The 20221-nt window shown below is 44.7% G+C and overlaps 1 protein-coding gene across 3 annotated transcripts in view; it reads right to left on the bottom strand.

The window, feature by feature from the left end:
* The window catches only part of Gria1 (glutamate ionotropic receptor AMPA type subunit 1), a 319984-nt gene that overhangs the window by 108704 nt on the left and 191059 nt on the right, over positions 1-20221 (bottom strand). For all 3 annotated transcript variants that reach the window (XM_031353691.1, XM_031353690.1, XM_031353692.1), the window contains exons 5-6: positions 6490-6651; positions 3142-3309 (exon numbers count right to left, since the gene is read on the bottom strand). In XM_031353691.1, the coding sequence (XP_031209551.1) occupies positions 3142-3309; positions 6490-6651 (330 nt within the window). The remainder of the gene's footprint in view (positions 1-3141; positions 3310-6489; positions 6652-20221) is intronic.

The raw sequence follows: 20221 nt of genomic DNA, 5'->3' as shown, positions 1-20221 counted from the left end.
TGTGTGTGTGTCAGTTAGAAGTAGGCACAGGGTGTTCCCTTCTTGGAGCACTGTGGGGCTTTCAGGTTGCATGCTCATTAATATCCTAAACAGCGTTCCTGGTGGCAGGCAGGGGCAGCTTCACTTTGTTGGGGAATTTCAGTGGTGAGGGTACACAGAGACTACCCAAAGCTCTGTGCTGCACTGGGTGGGCCACTATTTTGGGTCACCTCTGCTGGGCTTCAGAACAACCTCTGCATGTGTCATTAGACACATACTGGACTCCAGATGGCAACATCTGAACCAAAGGGGGGTCGGTCCTTTGTACTGTGCAATCCAAAGGCTGCAGACACAGGAGCTCTGGAGCAGATCTCTGGGTTCCAAAGACTGGATGCCACTAAAGTTTACCTAGGCTCTGGTGGCAGTTGTCTTCTGGTAGTATGACTATCTAAGGAAGTGGACCTAGAAGCAAAAATGGATTGTAAGGATGAAGGCTCCAGAGGTCAACACTGTGGAGAGTAATCTACTGGGTCACAAGACAGGCCTGATACATGGAAGGAGGGGCTCAGGGCAGAGCTTTGGCTTTGCCTCTGTGGATAAGCTGTTGTGTGAATGTGGACTCATCACAGGCCACTCTCATTTATAAACTGAGGGGCACAGTGGGCTGGAAGTATGCAGGGTTTCTTCTGGTAATAAACTCTTGATTCTAGGCGATTCACACAGATTTGAAAAGGAGTCTGTTTTGGACAGATGGTCTTAGGGAAAGAACATTTTGGTTAATTTGTTTGTTTGTTCATCAAAGAGACCAAAGGAGTCTCTCGTGGGCTGGATTTGACTTTTTTTTTTTCATTGTCTCCAGTGTTTAGTTCCCCTTTCCCCCTGGAGTGCGCAGTCAGCTCTTGGGAACTACCCATGGAAAGCAGGCAAACATGTACTTCAGCTCCAAAAGAGTACTACCAGCCTTTACCATAGCAACCAACTCGCTCCAGTCCTGCTAGGGCAGAATCAGAGGGTGAGTGGAGAGACCACACAGAAAACGAATGCACTCCTACAACTTTTTCCCCCCTCCTGTCATTTCCCATGTAGCTCACATTAAGTAGAAACTAGTAATCCTTCTGCCCCTGCCTTCGGAATACTGGGTTTTAGCGCTTGTATGGCCAGCTGAGACTTGGGTGCCGCCTGCCTGGCCTCCTCCTTTTCATGAAAAAGAGGTCCACCAGAGAGTCTTTGGTTGCTCAGGGAGACGTGGGGGCTTCTGGTTTCCTCATTCAGAGGACTGCCTGTCACTCCACATTGCCTTCTGGGATTCATCCCTGTCATGGTGGCGTCAGAATACGCTTTCAGGGATGTCATTAAGATGGGAGAAGCAGAGGAGCTGGAAAGTTGTGGGACCCAGGGCGAGTCTCTGGACCTGTCTGAGGCCAGACTCACCCTGCAGACAGATCTGTCTTGACGGCTGTCAGGAAGAGCATTTTAAATAAGCTGGGAACAGCCACTTCCTTTTTGGCAATCATTCTGGAACCTGCCTGGTGTCTGTTGTAACCGCATGGTGACTTGGGGGCTGCCCTGCACAGAGACAGGGGAGGGCAGAGGTCTGCACAGAGGCAGGGAGGGCAGAGACACAACTGAGGTCCTTATGATGCCCTCTGAGGTAGGAAGGCCTGCTGTCTCACTTCAGTCTGGATGACATGACTGCATGTTCTCCATCTCACAGGGCTTTTATTCAGGGCTGAAGAACAGCTGTGGAGGCACTTTCCTATTCTTTCTCCAGGTTGCACATGTGGATTGTACATTTTGTGTTCATATCTTTCTCACTTAGAAGTCTCTCTTCTTCCTTGGGAGCCCAATTCCTTCTTCTGAATGTAGGCTTAATGGTGGAGCTGGCCTCATCCAGGGAATGCCATTGGTTGGGGAAGATGGGTTGGGTTCTGAAGGATAATTGCACCAAACTATTTTGCAGTTGTGGTTTCCCCTCTGTGTCCATGCTTTGTCATTCCTTTTGGCTTCAGTGTAGCCTTCTTCTTACCATCTCTTTGCTTTTCTACCAGAGACATAGCTGTGCACTAATGAATTGAGAATTATAATATGGGCTTGTGGTACTTCTAGAAACTTCTAGGACCTCCAAGAGTATTCAAGCAACTGGCAAGTCCCCAGAATTTTCTAAAGCAGGAATGTCAACCATGCACCCATTATACTACTGTCTCACCCTGCAGTCCCAGGAGACATGTTAGTAATTTAATATTTATACTTTCCACTGTGGAGTCTGGATTCTGCATAGCCAATCCACCAGGCTAGGCACAGTTTTCTATTCCTGTTCTCTCACAGTTCAAACGCAAACAAATTTCATTACTGTGGTGCTGAGACAGAAAGAAGTCATGTCAGAAGGATGAGCAGCAGAGTCATGAGGTGTGTATGAATAAAAAAAAAAAAAATGAATGAAGGAGACCAGTCTAGGGGTCTGCTGCACATAGCTCAGCATCAAGCTGAGCATTTCTTTTCTCTTTTAGTTTGTTTTTGGTGTGTGTGTGTGTGGTGTGTGTGTGTTGTGTGTGTGCTGTGTGTGTGTGTGGGGGGTGCGCAGATTTGAGAATGGGCACATATGCATATGTAGAAACCAGAGGCTGATCTCTTCCTCTGCTACTCGCTACCTTAGATATTGATGCAAGGCCTGGCACTTGAACGCAGAACTCATGAGTTCAGCTAGTCTTGCTAGCAAGCCCCATGTGGAGATCCTATCTCTGTCTCCTGAATGCTGGAATTATAAGCAGGCAATCACATCTGCCCACCATTCATGTGGGCACTGGGGATCCTTACTCTGGTCCTCTTATCTTATCATCCACCTCCCTGGCTGAATCCCTGCTTATGTATGTCATATCCCTTTGCTAAGCATGGGAATCAATGGCTTTCTTTTCTCAGGATAACCACTAAGCTGAGAATACAGCTTCGATACTACAAGGAATGGCATTACATTTTCATGGTCTCTTGTCTGTTTTGTCCCACGTTTGACTTGGATTCCATACGTTTGACACAAACAATGTAGTGGCCACGCCAAACCCCAGGCATGTGCTTCATTTTAGAGTGATGCGTATTGCTTGAACTAGATGCTGATTTTTTTCCTATTTGACTCCCAAGAGTGTGACAGGAGGGCACCACCAGCCTTACCTGCTGTAGGGCTCTCTGGATGTCAATCCCTTGGCCCCAGGGCACAGCGGGGTTAGCCAAACAGTCCCCAGCATTCCCCCGGCGGGATATGTCAATCCTCTGCCTCCGCAGGCTCTGGAAGGCCTCGGCCATCACCTTCACACCATCATAGGTAAGAGCAGAAGTGTACTGGGGAAGGAAAGCAGATAGGCAGGTGTCAGAGAGAGCTGACAGAGAGTGGGGGGGGGAGGCTGTTACTGGGGAATGAGCTTCCTGCTGAGTGAGGTATATGGTGAGCTAGTGGCTAGGAGCTTTTTCCATCCCTCTTATAGATCTGTTCAGCAGTCCAGCAAATCAGCTCTCCAGAGCAGTGAGTTCAGCATGGCCGTCTGCAACCTTTAAAGGCACGCCAGCATTTTAAAGTTTGGTGTGATTTGAAAAATGTTGGTTTAATTGGGAAGAAATACATAGATTAAATATAACATATCCACAGGTCAAATACATGGAAAATCAGTTGGCTTCCTCTGTAAGAGAGTCAACAACTGGGAGCTAAGGAGAACTGCCTGCTTTACCACCTCTTCTAGTGTAAAAGAAATAGTATTCCAGGATGAGCAAGCTCTTAATTATCTCTCTGTGCAGCTTACTTTATGGTGAAGTGCATATCCTATAAACATTCCCTCTTGTGGATTAATGATAACGCTTAAGGGCTTTTCTCGCTTGATCAAAGAGCTGGTAAGATATGAATGAGACAAAATCGGTCTTACTACCTAGTATGTTATCTTAAGGCCATATGACACAGCTATAGGATGAGTTTATTTTTCCAGTTTTTAGTTGATTTCCTGGTTTGTTATTTGTGTGTGTGTGTGTGTTTGTATCCTCCCCATTGTGCCACTGTGTGTGTATCCATCCGCTGTCTGTATGTATCACCCCCTGCTCTCTCTCTCTCTCTCTCTCTCTCTCTCTCTCTGTGTGTGTGTGTGTGTGTATGTGTGTAGGCTGGAGGTCTTCCTCAATTGGTCCTTATATTATTTTTGAGACAGAGTCTTTGAGTGAACCTGGAGCTTGCAAACCAGCTAGAGTGGGTGGCCAGTAGACCCCATGGATCCTCCTGTCTCTGATTCCCCAGGGCTTGGATTAGAAGCACATGTTGCCATGCCTAACTTTTTCTGTAGGGACTTGGAATCCAAATACAGATCCTTATGTTTACATAGCAAGCAATTTAATGACTGAATTACACCCCCAGTCCCTTCTACTTTATATTTTTGAGACAGGCTAGCTTGGAACATTCTCTGTAGCCTAGAATAACATTGAACTCCTATTCCTCCTGAGTCCACAGCTTAAGGACTGCCATTACAAGCAAACTCTTTCTTTTTTTTTTTAAGCCTGTTTTGATTTTCTCAGAAAAAATACATTACACTTGGAAATTGCTTGGGCAATCATAAATTAATTTGTTAGCTCAATTTTTGTTAGAGTCAATCTTTGTTTTAAAGCATTTTTGTTTAACCAGATACTGCAATGAGTCTTGAAGAAAGAGTTAAGTCAGTTTGATCACTGGTGGGATGAAGAGTGCCTCTGCTATATAGCCTGCAATTCTCAAATAGACTGAGCAGCCTAGAAACACGGGCCAAGGATTCACCAAGGGTCCTAAGTCTGGGGTCACCAGACTTGGCCTCAGAATCCTTCTCAACAGAGTGTTGCATATAGCCACTGCCATGCTATGTCATCTGACCTAGAAGGACAATAGCCTGCTCTCCATATCCACAAACATCACCAAATATCAAACAAAACAGGGTTTGGCTGTGTGATTGAGCTGTGAGAAGCTGACTGCAAGGCCAGGAGGAGAGCAGCTGTGCATCTCCCGGCAGGTTTCTCTGATGGTCTTCTGGGGATACAGATGTGGGGTGCAAGTCTTACCTCCGTCCTCTACTCACAGAGACTCCATCTACAAAGAGAGGAACATTTTTCTTGTTCTGGGTAAGATGGTGATAGAAGAGTCGGAGCTATAGCTCTTGATCAGCATACATGAAGTATTAATTTCCACCCCTATGCCACTGGAGTGAAAAGAAAGATGGCCACCCTACTTAGATTAGAAACTGCATTTTCTGGCTTCCCTTGTAAGTAGCTGAAGGCAGTTTTCTCACATGGGGCTAATGGTTAAGTGAAAGATCTGCTAGTGACTACAGAGAAGGATTCTCTCTCTCTCTCTCTGTGTGTGTGTGTGTGTGTGTGTGTGTGTACGTGTCCATGTATGTGTGTTTGTATTATATTTTAGTGTTGAGGCAGGAGGTTGACATCAGGAATCCTCTTCCACCTTTCTTCACCTTAATTTTGAGACAGGGCTTCTCCCTGAACCTGGAGCTCAACAATTTGGTTAGACTGGCTCACCAACAAGTCTAGGCATCCTCATCACCCTACCTTCCCAGTGCTGGGGTTACAGGTGTGTGATCCTGCACTTGGCATTTTAAATGGGTATTGAGGATCCAGCCAGGTGCAGTGAGCACTTTGAGAACTGAGCCATCCCTCAGTCTCAGGAAAAGAGTTCTTATGATCAGCAGCAGTGCTTTCTGTTCTCCTCTCCTTCTGCGGTGTTAGGGTTTGAGTCTGGTGTATCTTCTCCCTCCCCAAGGAAACCCCTCCCGGTGAAGGCATGGTTCCCAGAGATGAGCTTTGGAAGGCAACTGTATCATAAGGACATTGATGTAATCAGTTGACACATTCAGGAGATTAACCCACCAATGAACTCATAACCCAATGGCATCATTGGGAAGTGGTGGAAACCAGGAGGCAGGAGTTTCCTTGGAGGAAGTGGGCCACTAAGTATGTGGTTTTGCAGACTGGAGCTTATCCCTGGTCCCCTTCTGGAATCCCCACTTCCTGGATGCCTTGAAAAGAACAGTTTCCCTCCATTGTATCTTTCTACCATGATGTTCTTGCCTTGCCACAAGCCCAAAAAGCAATGGAGCCAGCTGGCCACATGGTGAAACCATGAGCCAAAAATAGATCTTTCTTCCTAGAGCTGATTTGCTCTGGTCTTTTGTTCCACTGACAAGAATCACCTAGCAGATGCTGGGTGGAATGCTGCCATCATGGCTGAAGTCCATATGGCCTTTTTGTACTCTAAAGGAGATGTCAAATGCTGAGTGTAACGAAATAAGACTTTGGGAATATTTGGTGATGAATGTGCACCAATGCTACCAGCCCTGGGCTGCCAACCTCTGTCACATCTGGATGCCTGACCCTCATGCTGATTGTCGTCTTGTGCATATTGGAAGACCCATTTCCTTTCTGAAGGCTGACGTGCTCCACCGTTCAGGAGATGGTTAAGGAAGAAAATGGGGGGTGGGGCGGGTGGGGTATCTATTTACACACCTTTGGCCTCTTCCAGTCCACCCTGGTGTGGTCTCGAGCATCACTTGTCCTCCACTGCTGCATGATTCTGGCTGGGATGGTGTCTGTGTAGTTCACCAGTTGGAAACCCGTCACATTCGCCCCGCTCTCCTTGAACTTATTTAAGTCAATGTCCATGAAGCCCTGTGAAGGAAGGAAAGGGGAGAATCAAAACATGTTGTCTGGGCAGGTCTCTGTCACCATAGTGCAGATGCATGAAGCTTTCTCTCCTGATCCACAGGGCAGAGCAGACTGAATGTAGACAGCAGTGTGTTGTCACCTTTGAATTCCCTTCTCATAGATTTTCTTACACAAAGTTGGCATAGAGGCCAAGATGGCAAATCTGAAATGTAGGAGGGCTGCTTACACTACCTTGGACTAAGTTTCTTTGTTCATTTGTTTATATAATGGAGCCTGAAGGTTGGGGAAAGGATGAAATAGATACCATGTCACCAGACTGACAATCAATGAATGGTTGGGATTTAAAAAAAATTGTTATTATTTCTTTTAGAATTCCATAAAGTTTATTTTGATCATACTGACTCATCTTGCAGCTCCTTCTGCATCAACTCTCCCCTACCCATGTAACTTAGTGTTCCCTTCTTTATGTTTTAACCCACTGTGTTCAATTTGTACTATGTATATATTTGAGTGTGGGGCCAACTCCTGAAGCATGATCAACTTACCAGGTATCATTTTCTTCAAGGGCACCGACTCACTCAGCACCTATGATTTGCCAATAACTTCTTGGCTAGGGTAGGAATTCCTGCCTTCCTCCAGTCTTCACACTGGGATTTTATTTGACTTAAACTCGTGCAGGGGTTGTGTATGTTGTCACAATCACAATGAGTTTATATGTGCAACTGCCCTGTTGTGTCTGGAAAACATGTACAGAATGTGTGTGCTTGGATGTATGTGCCATTGTGTGTGTGTGTGTGTGTGTGTGTGTAGGTCAGATTCTTCTCCCCTCCTCTCCTCTCATATACTGTACATTGACTGAAGTCTCTCCTCCCTCCTTCCCTCCCAGTCCCCCTCCCACCTCTCCTCTCCTCAAGCCTCTTAAGATGATATAAGAAACAAAGGGAAAAATCTTGAAGGAAGGTTGTCTTTGGTCACCACCCTGCTTCACCTTTGGAGAGAGATGACATCTAAAGTGTGCTGGGAACAAGTGCCTGCTAGTTTCCCAAGGTTACCAGCAAGTCTGTGAAAGGGGCTGGCTTCTGGTGGGGCCCTTCACCTCTCACTGTGCTCTTTCATGTACAGTGAACTGGGCCTGTTCTCCCAGAGGAGGCCTGGCCACCTCTGACATCTATGAACAATTCTTGATTGCAAATGGAATTTCTTTCCAATTCAGCAAAACTCACTCAAAGTCAGGAAGCCTTGAGCTTAAAAGGAGCCCTTGCATTTATATAATAAATTCAACAATGAACTGTACTTTCATGTCTGTGGCCTCATTCCACTTCTTTATAAGGTGCAGCTTACTTGTCTGTTTGACACACAGAAACTAAGACAGAAAGGGAGGGTCAGTGCCAACAAAGCTGCTCACCAAGTTAGCAACAGGGAAGGGATCAGGGCTAAGGTCTTAAGTTAAATAATTCACTCCTTTCTCCCACCAAAAGCTCACCACCAAATACACTATTTTGAGAACGTAAAGTGGATGATCTCCCTCTCTTGTGGACCTTACATTCTAGTAGGAGAAACACACTGTAGACAAGAAAACATACCACACAATGCTGTGTAGTTGTGTGTGCTCTATAGTAGCCATGTGTCAATGAAAAGAGGTAAAGTGGGTTTGTGGATGGGGAGAGAGATAATCCAGATGACCTGCCTGTGGGGTCTCATTGGCAGAAGTAGAGGCCCATGTGTGAATTATGGAATACGTAGGTGGGACACGCTGAGCAAAGGTTTAGGGATAGGAGATGGCTGTTCCAGAAACAGTAAAGGGGGTGATGTGACTGGAAGGCATAGTGAGAAAGATTTCTGGTAGGAGATGAGGCCAGACAGGGGTGCAAGCTGTGTCATACACAGCTTGGGTTAACTTATTTCTTTCTTTCTTTTATCCACTATAATCAGTACTGCGCTATAGGATGTTGAGGAGGGATTGTAAAAACACGTGCGTGTTTGGCTCCATGGCTTAGGGAAAGTGCCCACTGACAACAGAAATAGACTAGAAAAAGAGCTGAGGAAGCGTGCCTGCAGCAGGGAACCCCTCAGCTGGCAGCAGAGGTTCTTACACTGGACCTGGCTCTACCTTAGGACCTCAGGGCTTGTCTATAATTCCCAAAAGAATGGACTCAAGATTCCAAGACCTCCTATTTCCACCAGTGCCTTTGATAATCCAGGACTCCTTTAACTCTGTTTTATAGATGAGTTCACTCTCAGTTCAGTCTCACTCAGCCTTTGTCCTTGCTTCCTGTCTAGGAATGTTTCTATTCTTGACCCTTTTCCATGGTTGGGATCCTAGCTAGTGTAGCATCTCTCTAGAGAACCCACTCTTGTCCCCTCATCTGAAGAGCCAGTTCCGCCACACAGCAGACACTATTGACCCTCTTTATTTCCACTGCCTGTTACACACTGCTCTTCCATGCTATGCACTAACTACAAACACCTGCCACCCCACCTGCATGCAGAGGAGGCCAGGCATGTTGGGCTCACATGCCCAGGGACATCTCTATGCCAGTGACAGCTGTGGAGTTAGTAGATGCCAGCCCAGTATCCTCTGCTGGTGCCTACTGTGCTGGACTGTTCCATACTGACATCCAGAGATGAAGTGAGGGGTGGGACTTCCTGAGAATGTGCCTCAGTGCCTCCCTTCTCTTCTTCTCTATGCATCCCTACTGTGTTTCCAGGATTGGCACCTAGTGCTTGCTTCTTCCTGAAGCCTTGACTTGAGCTCTGCTTGTGGGAGAACCCCAGTTGGGTTCTCTCCAACACTCAGTCTGGCTCATTGCAATGTCGTGCCCACTGCTTCTCTGGAGCACCTGTCATCACTGAGAACATCTTTCCTCATTGTTCTCTTTGTCCTCTCTCTTCCCATTGACGTGCCCACCACTGAAGGTGGGAACAGTTTCAATTTCCATCTGGTTAACAAATGGGTCCTAGCACCTAGCATCTCCATATATGCCCAGCCCAGGACAGATGCACAATCCTTTCTTGATGCGAGAATGAGTAAAGCTAGAGACTGTCCCTCAAGCAGGTGTGCCAATTAGCCATGGGAAACATGACCAGCAGGCAACAGCTGCCAGTGAGTGATTTTAATCAGTTGAGATTAACTTGTACCAAAGCCACAGTTCAGAGTGACACAGAGGTAACTGGCTTGTGCAATGGTACCAGCCAGCTATTCTTAAAGGTAAAGTCAGGATTTGGCTCTGCTACCCAACTAGCATTTGGTGGCAATATGTCATATAAGAGTACAGCTGTCTTGTCACTGGTTAAAAGCCAGCACACAGTTGGGAGATTTTTCCCTACTCTTCAGAGACTTTTAAAAAGAACATCTTGCTCGCAAAACAGCGATTGAGAGAATGGAATGAAAATTATCTCCCACGGTCAGATCCTGTCACTTGCAATCTGTAACAAGCTCCCGGGCATCCCCACTGACTTTCCCTCCCTAGCATAATGAAGACCAAGTGGAATGGTGATTTGTTCAAACAGAAGCACAGCTCAGTTTTGTCACCAACAAGCCTGATGACAATGTTAGTAGAGCCAATCCTGGGTCACACAGAATCAAGCAGATGGGAATCTCCAACCCCACACTCATAACCCAGGATAAGAACAGACACACACTTCCTTTTGTGATAGTCATCACAAGAACTCAAATCAGGAAGTCACGCGGGGGCCAATGTACATTCAAGAGCTGACATCTCCCTTCCAATGAAAGATTGCATGACCCCTAGGACATCCTAATAGCAAGAGACTCATAGTTACTAGGCTTGATTTCTCCACAATGCAGGAACATAGACTTAGTCAATAGAGAAACGTGGTCTTGATTAAGAAGGGAAATGAAGGCATTCACTCTTTGCCTGCTAGGAAATTGTGAGATCCAGCTAATCTCTTCCCCCAGTACGTCTACTAAATAGGCTTAATTAAATCATTTTCCAATTTCCTTTTTTATTTTATTAAAAACCCATGAGGGTCCTATTTGGTAAGTTGTGCATTTTCTTTATCTATCTTATTCATACCATTATCCAATGTATTTAAGAATGCCATGTTGTTAATTATGGCTTTTTAAAAATTTTAGCTATTAAACTTTATTGTCATGATTTTCTTCAAGCCATGCTGCATATTTGGTAACATATCCCTAATTGTCATTTCCATTGTTCTAAACACCATTGTTGTTGAAAAAGAATCACAAAGGCTACAGGTGTTTGCTTTTTCAAGTACTTGTCACCCAAAGTTAGGTCTTCTACCCTTTAACTATCCCCTGAGTCCTGGCACCAGGTGCTTCTCTTTGAAGAATGACTGTTATCTAAAGTTACTTGTTGACACATGCCTGTAATCTCATTATTCAGAAGGTAGATGTAGGAGGATCAAGAATTAAAGACCAACCCTGGTTATATAGAGGTCTACTGCAGCCTGGGCCATGTGGGACTCTGGGAAGAAGGTACTGCTGGGGCAGTCAGATTGCCTTGCTTCTGTGTGCTTCTTCATAATCTACCTCTGTATCGCAGTGGCTGCCCCATGCACGATCAATGAACAAGCAACATGAAAAGAATGTTCTGCTTTTTATCTTTATCCAGAGACAGAGGCCATGGCTAAGGAAGTGCAGGCTTGAGGATGCTACATATTTTGAGGGAGAGGGGGACTACCTGGTGTACATAAGGGTGCTTGTAGAATAGCTACCTGGAAAGACTGTCAATTCACAGCTCCAGGAAGGGAGCAGGAGATCCTGATTTTGACAAAATGTTAATGCCAAGGAGTCAAGACTCAAGGTTAAATATATTAAAATCATGAAGATAATTATCAGAAGAGTTAAACAAAAATAGCATAACCCCAGTCATTAAGGAGAGGCCGGGTAAGTTTGAGGGGTGATTTGAAATGTTCCATCATTGCATAGCTAATGGGAGCCAAAGATGGTGATGGGTTGATAAGGCAGGAAAAAGAGGTTCAGGCGTGTGTGTAGATGTATGGAAGACATAGCCAGAATAACGGAATATGGGGAAGGTGCAACTTCATACTTGCTTGGTTTGGGCCCCAGGACCAGAGATGGGAAAGAAAGAAAATGCAGGGTTTTGCTTGTTATATTTTAGACACTTCTGTCGTAAACTTTTACCCTTTAAGTGCCATTAGAAAATAACAACAAACCTTGAATAAAGCTCATGTGCTCTCTGGTTGGATGTCACTGTTCCTAGGAGAAGGGGTCAGTGAAGCCACAGAATGGGGTGGTGAGGAGGTGGTAGCATTTGAGGAATCGCATTCTAATCTGATCTGAGAGCTCAGTTTACTCTTCCATCTCTTAGCCTGGGGCTGAAAGTCAGCCCTAGATTGCAGTATAGTCTCAAAGCACAGCTCATAAGACTAATAAAACAATGGTGGTATGTGTACATGATCTAACTTTATCTGAACCACCTTTTGGGGGACTCTAGAGTTACTGCTGTATAAACATAAAAATTAAGCAAGCAGCCAAGAGTTATCCTGGGGCGTATTTAAAGTCTTTCCTAGTTCCCCTCCCAAGCCGGACATTCATTTTAATGTTTCATATATGCCATCCAGCTTACTCCCACATGTGGTCCGAGAGACAACTGGACAGTAGGTCCAATAGCTCATTTGCGTAAGCCACTGAAAGGATTCACCCGGTTTCTGCTGTGACCTTATTCAGAGACCTCTGGGAACTCCCTAACCATACAATTTGACATCTTTATGAACACATCACACTGCTAGTTCATGGGGAACACAGGACTTTAGATTTAGGAGGGTGGATCAATTACCCCAGTCAAAGTGGACCAAAGCCCCTCTTATAACAGTGTACAGTTAGCACCCCAGAAAAATGTCTGACCAGAGCAGCCTTTTTCAGTGGCCTGTAAGCAGTGGACTGTTGGGTTTCTTCTGGACACAACTATCTCTTAACTACTGATTTATCTGGAGCCTGTAAATGATTCCTCTGCCCTTCATCCATGCCCAAGGCCCGAGGGACAGCCCTTGGTGGAGGACCAGGATGTGAGTATAGCAGGTTTTGTGAGGCTAGTCACAATGCTACCTGGCTTTTTTTTAGTGTAAATTCTGGGGATTGAACTCAGATTCTTAAGCTTGTGAGGCAAATGCTTCACTAACTAAGCCATCTCCCTAGCCCACAGCACAGCACTTTCAGGCTGACAGGTTTTGCCTTCAAAGCATAGTTTCCTTTTTGCTGAGATCCTTAAAAAGGGTCACCCACCTGCTGTTCAGCCCTCACCATCCTGTCTGAGCTTACATCACACCCAGCAGAAAGGAGAGGGGACATTCTGAAATGTTCAGGTTCAGCATCAAGATGAAGGCTTATTAAGCCAGCACCAGCTCATAGGAAAAGGCCCTTCCATCCCAGCCCCTTGACATCAAGAGGAAGTAAGATCAGACCAAATCAAAAACTTGTACTTTATACTCTGAACAGCATAGGTTGAGCATGTCAAGTTTTCCCCGAATTGTCAGAGAAATATCTCAGATGACAGCTCTGTGCAGAGAGCAGTTACAGGACTTTATGGTTTGAAGTCTCCTTCTATTAGGAAGGGTTGGCAAGAGCAGAGAGGATTAGCCTGAAACATAATGGAAGACTGAGAGGGTAGGTGAAGGATGTGCTCCACTCTTGGGAGGGTTGTCATGGGAAAGAGGTGGGAAATTTGTTCTCTACGGCTCTGCCAAGGCAGATTAACAGTCAGATATCTCAGGGAAGACTGACTTTTGTTCAATTGATAACACCAGCCATTGCATTTTTGCATGAATCAGCCTGACCCAAACAAGACAGCAGTCATTCCCATAGAGTCATTGCTTAGAGGATCACATTTAAACCTTGTAAGCACATCAAGAAGCAGGTCCTTCTATCAACACTTGCACACTGGGAATGAGAAAACTTAGTGGGTTGACTTCTTTCAAACTAGTGTGGCTAGAGAGAGATGGAGAGGGTAAGATGACTCTCGGGCTTGGCTTCCAGCTACCGACCTTCCTGTTCATTCATCCCCTGTCCTGTGTAGGAGTCTGAATTGGGACAGGAAGCTTTATCTTCACACGAGGGAGGAGGTCTCTCAGAGAGCAGGATGCTTAACTTCAGTGCCTCTAATGTATGCTGCTCAGTGGAGCATTAGCTTCTTGGCCTTCTATTTCTGTATTTATTTGTTATCTGAGGTTCTGAGCTCCTCAGAGGCAGAGGCCACAGCCCCACAGGCTCCACAAGCAGTGCCTGGTGCAGGGTGGTATCTTAGTTAAGGTTTTATTGATATGAACAGACACCATGACCAAGGCAACCTTGATAAGGACATTTAGTTGGGATTGGCTTACAGTTTCAGAGGTTTAGTCCATTATCACCATGGGAGGAATCATGCAGTGTACAGGCAGACATGGCCCTGGAGGAGTCAAGAGTTCTGTATCTTGATCCTAAGGCAGCCGGGAGGAGGCTAGCCTTCTGAAGCTTGCCAGGTAGAGGCTCTCTTTCCACACTGGGTGGAGCTTGAGCATAAAGCCCTCAAAGCCAAGCCTCACGGTGACACATTTCCTCCAATGAGGCCACAACTCTAATTGTGCTACTCCCATGGGCCAAGCATTCATATACATGAGTCTGGGGGTGGGGCAAACCTATTCAAATGACCACAGGTGGCATGTTAGGGCACACAGAAAAGTGAAGAAACAGAACTCTCTCTGTTCCTGACTTCCTTGAAAGTATTAATCCTGTTACTGCCTGGTTTCATCCTTTGTCTCAAGGACTAAAGGGGTCTTTTGATTGATTTTTCTATGTATGTTTTATTGTGACCCAGGTCAGAGATAAAAGTGTCAGCAAGGGAGATTTAGGGATAATCGCATAACTTCTTGCCCTGTCTTTGAAGGTCATGAGCTCTTTTTTTCTAAGGCATCGGTCTTAACCTTTACATGCATGTAGTTATTGACTTATCAAAGATACTTGTCAGATCAATAATCCTTCAAGATATGTCCCAGACACAGGCTGGGTTACCATGCTATGTTGGTTAGAGGTCACCATGATATGTTAGGGGGAGGAACAGAAGACCTTTTGACTTTCATGCCTGCGAGGACAGTCTTGCTTTTAATTTCTGACACAGTAGGCTTCTCCCCAAGATTCCACCTAAAAGCAGAGCTCCAACCCCAAAAGTGTGGAGACTTCTGAGCCAGCTGACTTCTCTCCTGAGGGTGCTTTTGGCTTTGTCTACAGTTCTACAATCACACAGGTGTATGTTGATGAATATTGATAAAAGGGAATCTGTGAAATACTCTTCAGCTAACATCTTGTGTTCTCAAACATCTGTGCCTTTGCATAAACATCTTTCCATTTTAGCCACCTTAACAAGCCAATCCTTTAAGTCACCCTCATCTGATATAATCTCAGGTAACACACAAGCTTACATGGTCTCTAATAAGTCAATAGAATGTTGTAGTTGTATGAAAGTCAGCTAATCGACATGCTGTCCACATCGGAGCAAAGCACTAGTGTTGACTTATCAAGCAAGTCCTGTCTGAAGTCAGGAACGGAGGGAGGGAGCTATATATTTGGATATCTGTAAACACAGCAGCAGGCTGATCCTGCACATGTCCACCATAGACAAAATAATATAAAGGGTACTTAAGATCAGCAGATGTTTTTCAGTCCTGAGGTGTAGGATAAACTGCTGACAGTTTATGGTAGAAGGCCAAGGATCCTCAGCCTTGGGTGATGCAAGGTTCGGAGGTTCCCTGCATGGTCTGCGATTGCTCTGTCTTTCAGAGAATGCCATCATCTTACCTCTGCCCTGATTGGGGTTGTGGCTGACTCGTGACCTAACTTCAGAATAAGTTCAAATTTTTGAACTCACTTGGCATAAGTGACTTCTTAAGTCTAGAATTACTGGTGGACCTCAACCAATACCTTCCTGTATCGTCTCAACATGCCTATGCAGAGAAAGCCAGGCAGGACTTCCAGAAAAACACACTTTTGTAAAATGATGATTTATTCACTCATAAGCCTTCATATAGAAAGTACCCACTGAATGCATGGTGTAAAATGGATGAAAATATAAAGGAGTGGTAAATTTGAACCCTGCTGAGAACTGTGTATGAAATAACACTGGGGACTCCAGGTTGCAGTCCCAGCCCATTCTTTGGGGGACTTCTAGGTGGCTTCTCTGAGCAGGAATGTCCCTTTTGTAAAGTGAAGGGCTGATAAGACAAGAGTTCTTAGGGACCTTCAGTCCCAGCTCTCTTGGGTTCTTGAAACCAGGTAGAGGGCACATTGTTTTATGCCCATGCTGGTGTGTGGTGGGTGCCTCATCTTGATCTTGCCTGGATATCCTGGAGTTCCCAAATTCCTCTCCTCTGATGTCATATTCTCATGTCTCAGATGATTTCTGTAGGTCTTTGTAACTGTTATAGGCATCGCCCCCCTCACCTTTGTTTCTGTCTCACACACTGTTTCTAGGGATATCGATTCTAGTTCTAACACAGAATGGCTTTAGTCACTGAGCCATTCTCCAGCTCTTCTCTGCTTATTTTATCAGACACAAAATGTTGTTTGTAAGTATGTGAGACATGAGCACAAATGTTCGTGAGGAACCATCTCAACACTTCACTCCTTCCTGCCTCTCTTCAGTGACTTTTTAAAGAAATTCATTCTTTGCAGCATCATGCAGATCTGCATGGCTTTCCTAATCTCAATTATGCTAAGTGGAAGGTACTTGGGGCTATGGTGGCATATAACAACAAGATGAAGTTTGATGTAGGAGGGGCCTAAGGGACTTCAAAGATGGAATCTTGTCCACTGATAGGAATGCCAGTAATGATGATGATGATGACAGTGATGATGGTAATTATGGCGGTAATTACCAATACTTATTAAGTGCCCGTTTGGGGTCATGTATTACTCTAATCACTTCCTAATCATCATCTTGTTTAATTTTCATATTATTACTGGAGGAGGCAGTTAATATTCTTACTTCTTTTTAGCAAGGGGAGCTCAGAGACTATAGGTAATTTGGCTAATGTCACTCAGCTGATAAGTACAAGCCAGAAATCAAACCCAGGACTGTCTAATAGAAGAGCTATCCTTCTCAGCAATGCATGTACTGCCTGCCTCCCTCACCAGATGCTTCTGAAGCAAATGTGACCCATATGGTGCTGAGGGAAGGGGAGTGGGTGAGCTAGGGCTTACAGAAGGACCCTACAGATTTCTCAGTGTGGGTGATCAAGACACTGAAGAACAGTTTCTTCTCAAGCTGAGGAAACCAAGCTGGGGCTATGAACTAGCTGTTGTATGGATCAAAACTTCTGACTCTCAATGCCTCTGCAGTTAGTGGTGGCCATAGGGTATAAATGGCTGGCTGCCCTTGAACTGAAGATCCTTAGAAAGTCAGTGGGTAGCCAGAACCCACCATCCCTTCCTCAGCTTCTACTAGACTAGAAGGGGTTGTTTGAGTGACACTCTACTGAGTTTGCATTCTGGATTTATTACTGTCACTGAACTTACCTTCCTGACACCTGTCTCCCCAACTGTTCTGTGCCCAAGTGTCACAGGTTACAGTAGTGAGAACATGAACTCTGAACTTCTGTGGGGAAGCCCATCTCCCACCTTTAATAAATGTGGTGACCCTGGGGAAATCATCTTACCTTTGTTTCTTTATTTGAAGAGGTAATTGTAAAGGCAGCTGCAAGGACCCATCAAGAGGGTCAGGATATGAAGTCAGAGTTAGATGGAGAGTGTGGAAATGTGTTTCTGGAGTAGATAAGCAGAGAGAGGCAGAAAGCAGGGACCTGGTTGTTTTGGGCTTGGGTGTGGCAGGGCAAGATTTGAGTCAAGAGTGAGGTGGAGAATGATTGTCAATGGTTAGAGATCTCTCTTGGTCATATGGTAAAGACACATTAAACTGATCGGGAACAGGAGGAACCATGTGCCCGAAACTAAATCTGAGCAACAACTCAAGGCTGGGGAGCTTCTAAGTCCCATGGATGAAATGATTACTATCACTTTGCTAAATGACTTGCTTCTAAAGATATGTCTTTTACCCATTGGTTAGTGCAAATTTCAGACCTCAAAAAGGAAGTTGCTTTGTGCAGTGGATTGTGGCTAACACAGAAACTCACAACTGGCCAAGGTGCAGAGGGCAAGTGCTCTCTGAACAAGTGGGACATTGATATCATGTCCCCTACCTGCAAAGATCAGGGACCACCTTGAAAGTGGAGGTGTAAAGACTCTAAGGACCAGAGGTTGGGAGTGAAGCAGTCTTTGGGACAAAACAGGAACAAGGTACCTGTGAAGAAGACCTGAACAAGATCAGGTCTTTCAAGATTCTAGCATGGACAGGGTAGCTTTACAAATTCACATCTCTAACTACTGATGAGAAAATATTAATAACTGATGATGTCTGCGGAAAGGAGAGTCAGTCTCTTTAAGTCTGTGTGTGGCTCCAGGTAGGTCATTCATGCTCCAGTGGAGGGTTTCTTATCCAGGAATATATATTATATAAATTAGACTCTGTAGGTTATTAAAACATTAAACAGGAGAGGATGTAGAAGTGGGAGGGTTGGAGGGAGGATGGACCTGACGGAAGGTAGAGGGCAGGAGAAACAGTGGAAAAAATATGATCAGAACATATTTTGTCACTGCATGATATTCTCAAAGAATTAAGAAAGTATAATATTTCTAAAAAAACTGAATGTGGAAATGTACAAATCTGTGAACATATCAAGAATCCATGGACTATTTACTTTAAGCAGGTAAATAGTATAAAACATGAATTATATCTTAAAAGAATGGGTTTGGGAAAATGAAGGTGTAGTGATATATGACTCCCAAGGTCTGCATTATTGAAGTTCACTTGATGGAGAATCTAGTGTTGGCATTAATATTCATCGAAGATGTCAATAATGCAAATTAGGAATAGATGTATAAGCATGCATGTGCACATCTACATGCATACATGGTACATGTACATGCACAACAGGTAGATTTAGTCTAAAATATTTTTAGTAACACTCTTTTTCACCTACGGTGAGTCCCTATTGCTGAAGATACCATGCACTGCACATACAGGGCTTAGAGGCCCCAGCTCCGGAACTGATCTGAGAGCCTACTCCTGTGGACTAGTCTCCATGCTATCAAAAGGCACCATGCAGGCTTCCAAAGGAAGGGAGCACCCACAGTCCTATCTGGCTATGATACCCATGAACCACAAGGGCCAACACGGCACAACAACTCTAAACATGCACTAGTGGCACACATACAACAGCTCTCTAATTGGACTTAACACCCACTCAACAGAGGGACGCCATGCTTGGTACCGGAAAACTAGCCAACTACCCAGGCTTAGTGAAATCATAGATCTTCGAGAAGCTAAAGGTAATTAACTACATTCTAAATATTTGTCCTTATACCCACAGATAAGTGTAGTCTTCACCCATCACCAAAGAAACTTCTATTTGTAACAGATGAGGACCACTACAGAAAACTACAACCAATCAAAATGCCCGGTTTTGAAGCCCAGTCCCAATGGCTACCTGTCCAACAGAATTTCTGCACCTAAGGCTCAGTGATCATTGTAGAGGAGAGCAGGGAGCTTATTGGAGCCAGAGGAATAAGATGTTTGCTGTGAGATTGTATCTCCTAAGAACATCAGAAGCTACACCCATAAAGTCTCACCAACAGGACTGCCCAAACATGAGCTGAACAAGGATAACAGCAGTAGACATGCTGACATGGGTGGAGAAGATCTGGGTGGGGAAGATCAGGAGTCCTCAACCCCATATAGACAACTAAGAAAGGCTGAGAGTGGGGGAAGAGCACACCAATTGGTTATCCACCACCAAATGATCAACTCTGAAAACATATATGAAGGTAACATTATGCAGACTGAGCATGGTGTATTTGTGAATAAATGTTATTAATGAGAGAGAGTAGGGATTTGTACATGACAGGATTTGCGGGGAGGAAAAGGGAAGGAGAATATTTAATTAAATTATAATCTCAAAATATAAAATATAAATATTTAAAAAATAATATCTACCAGTGTGGTACATTTGACTTCTTTAGACACGGTGTCATTAGCCAATACATTTGGTCATTTTCTGATGACAACCGTAAGAAGACAGAGGACTACTATTTCTAACTGAAAAATGCGTAAACTGAGGTCTGAGGCTTGGTGGCCAGCAGAAATCTTGCCAAGCAAGTGACATTGGGGCACAATGCAGGGTTTGGATCCTTCGGACTCCTCCATAAGTCTTTCCCTCTCTCTATTTTCCTTTCCTCCTCCCTCTGGCAGCTTTCCACGGGTGGTGATTTGAATACCACAGCATTCTCCAAACTGACCAGAGGGAAGATTTCTGGGGATTGCTCTGAGGCCTAGACCTTCTAACCCAGTGCAAAGGACTGTGAAGCATGCTCATCCTTTCCAAAGGGTTTCTATTCCTTGATCTATAATTGCACCCCTAGCTTCAGTGCCCCAAAGAAGAGGGCTAGCTTCATTCAGCAGCAGGCTAATTATGTGGCTGAATTTCTAAAAAAAAAATTATCATCTTATAAATTGTGATATTCCTCTGAAGGGGAAAGAAATCTGAG

Source organism: Mastomys coucha, unplaced genomic scaffold (genome assembly GCF_008632895.1).
Source record: "Mastomys coucha isolate ucsf_1 unplaced genomic scaffold, UCSF_Mcou_1 pScaffold5, whole genome shotgun sequence".
NCBI classification, from domain to species: Eukaryota; Metazoa; Chordata; class Mammalia; order Rodentia; family Muridae; genus Mastomys; species Mastomys coucha.
The sequence above is the reverse complement of the archived record's forward strand: the minus strand, read 5'-3'. Positions and strand labels throughout refer to the sequence as shown.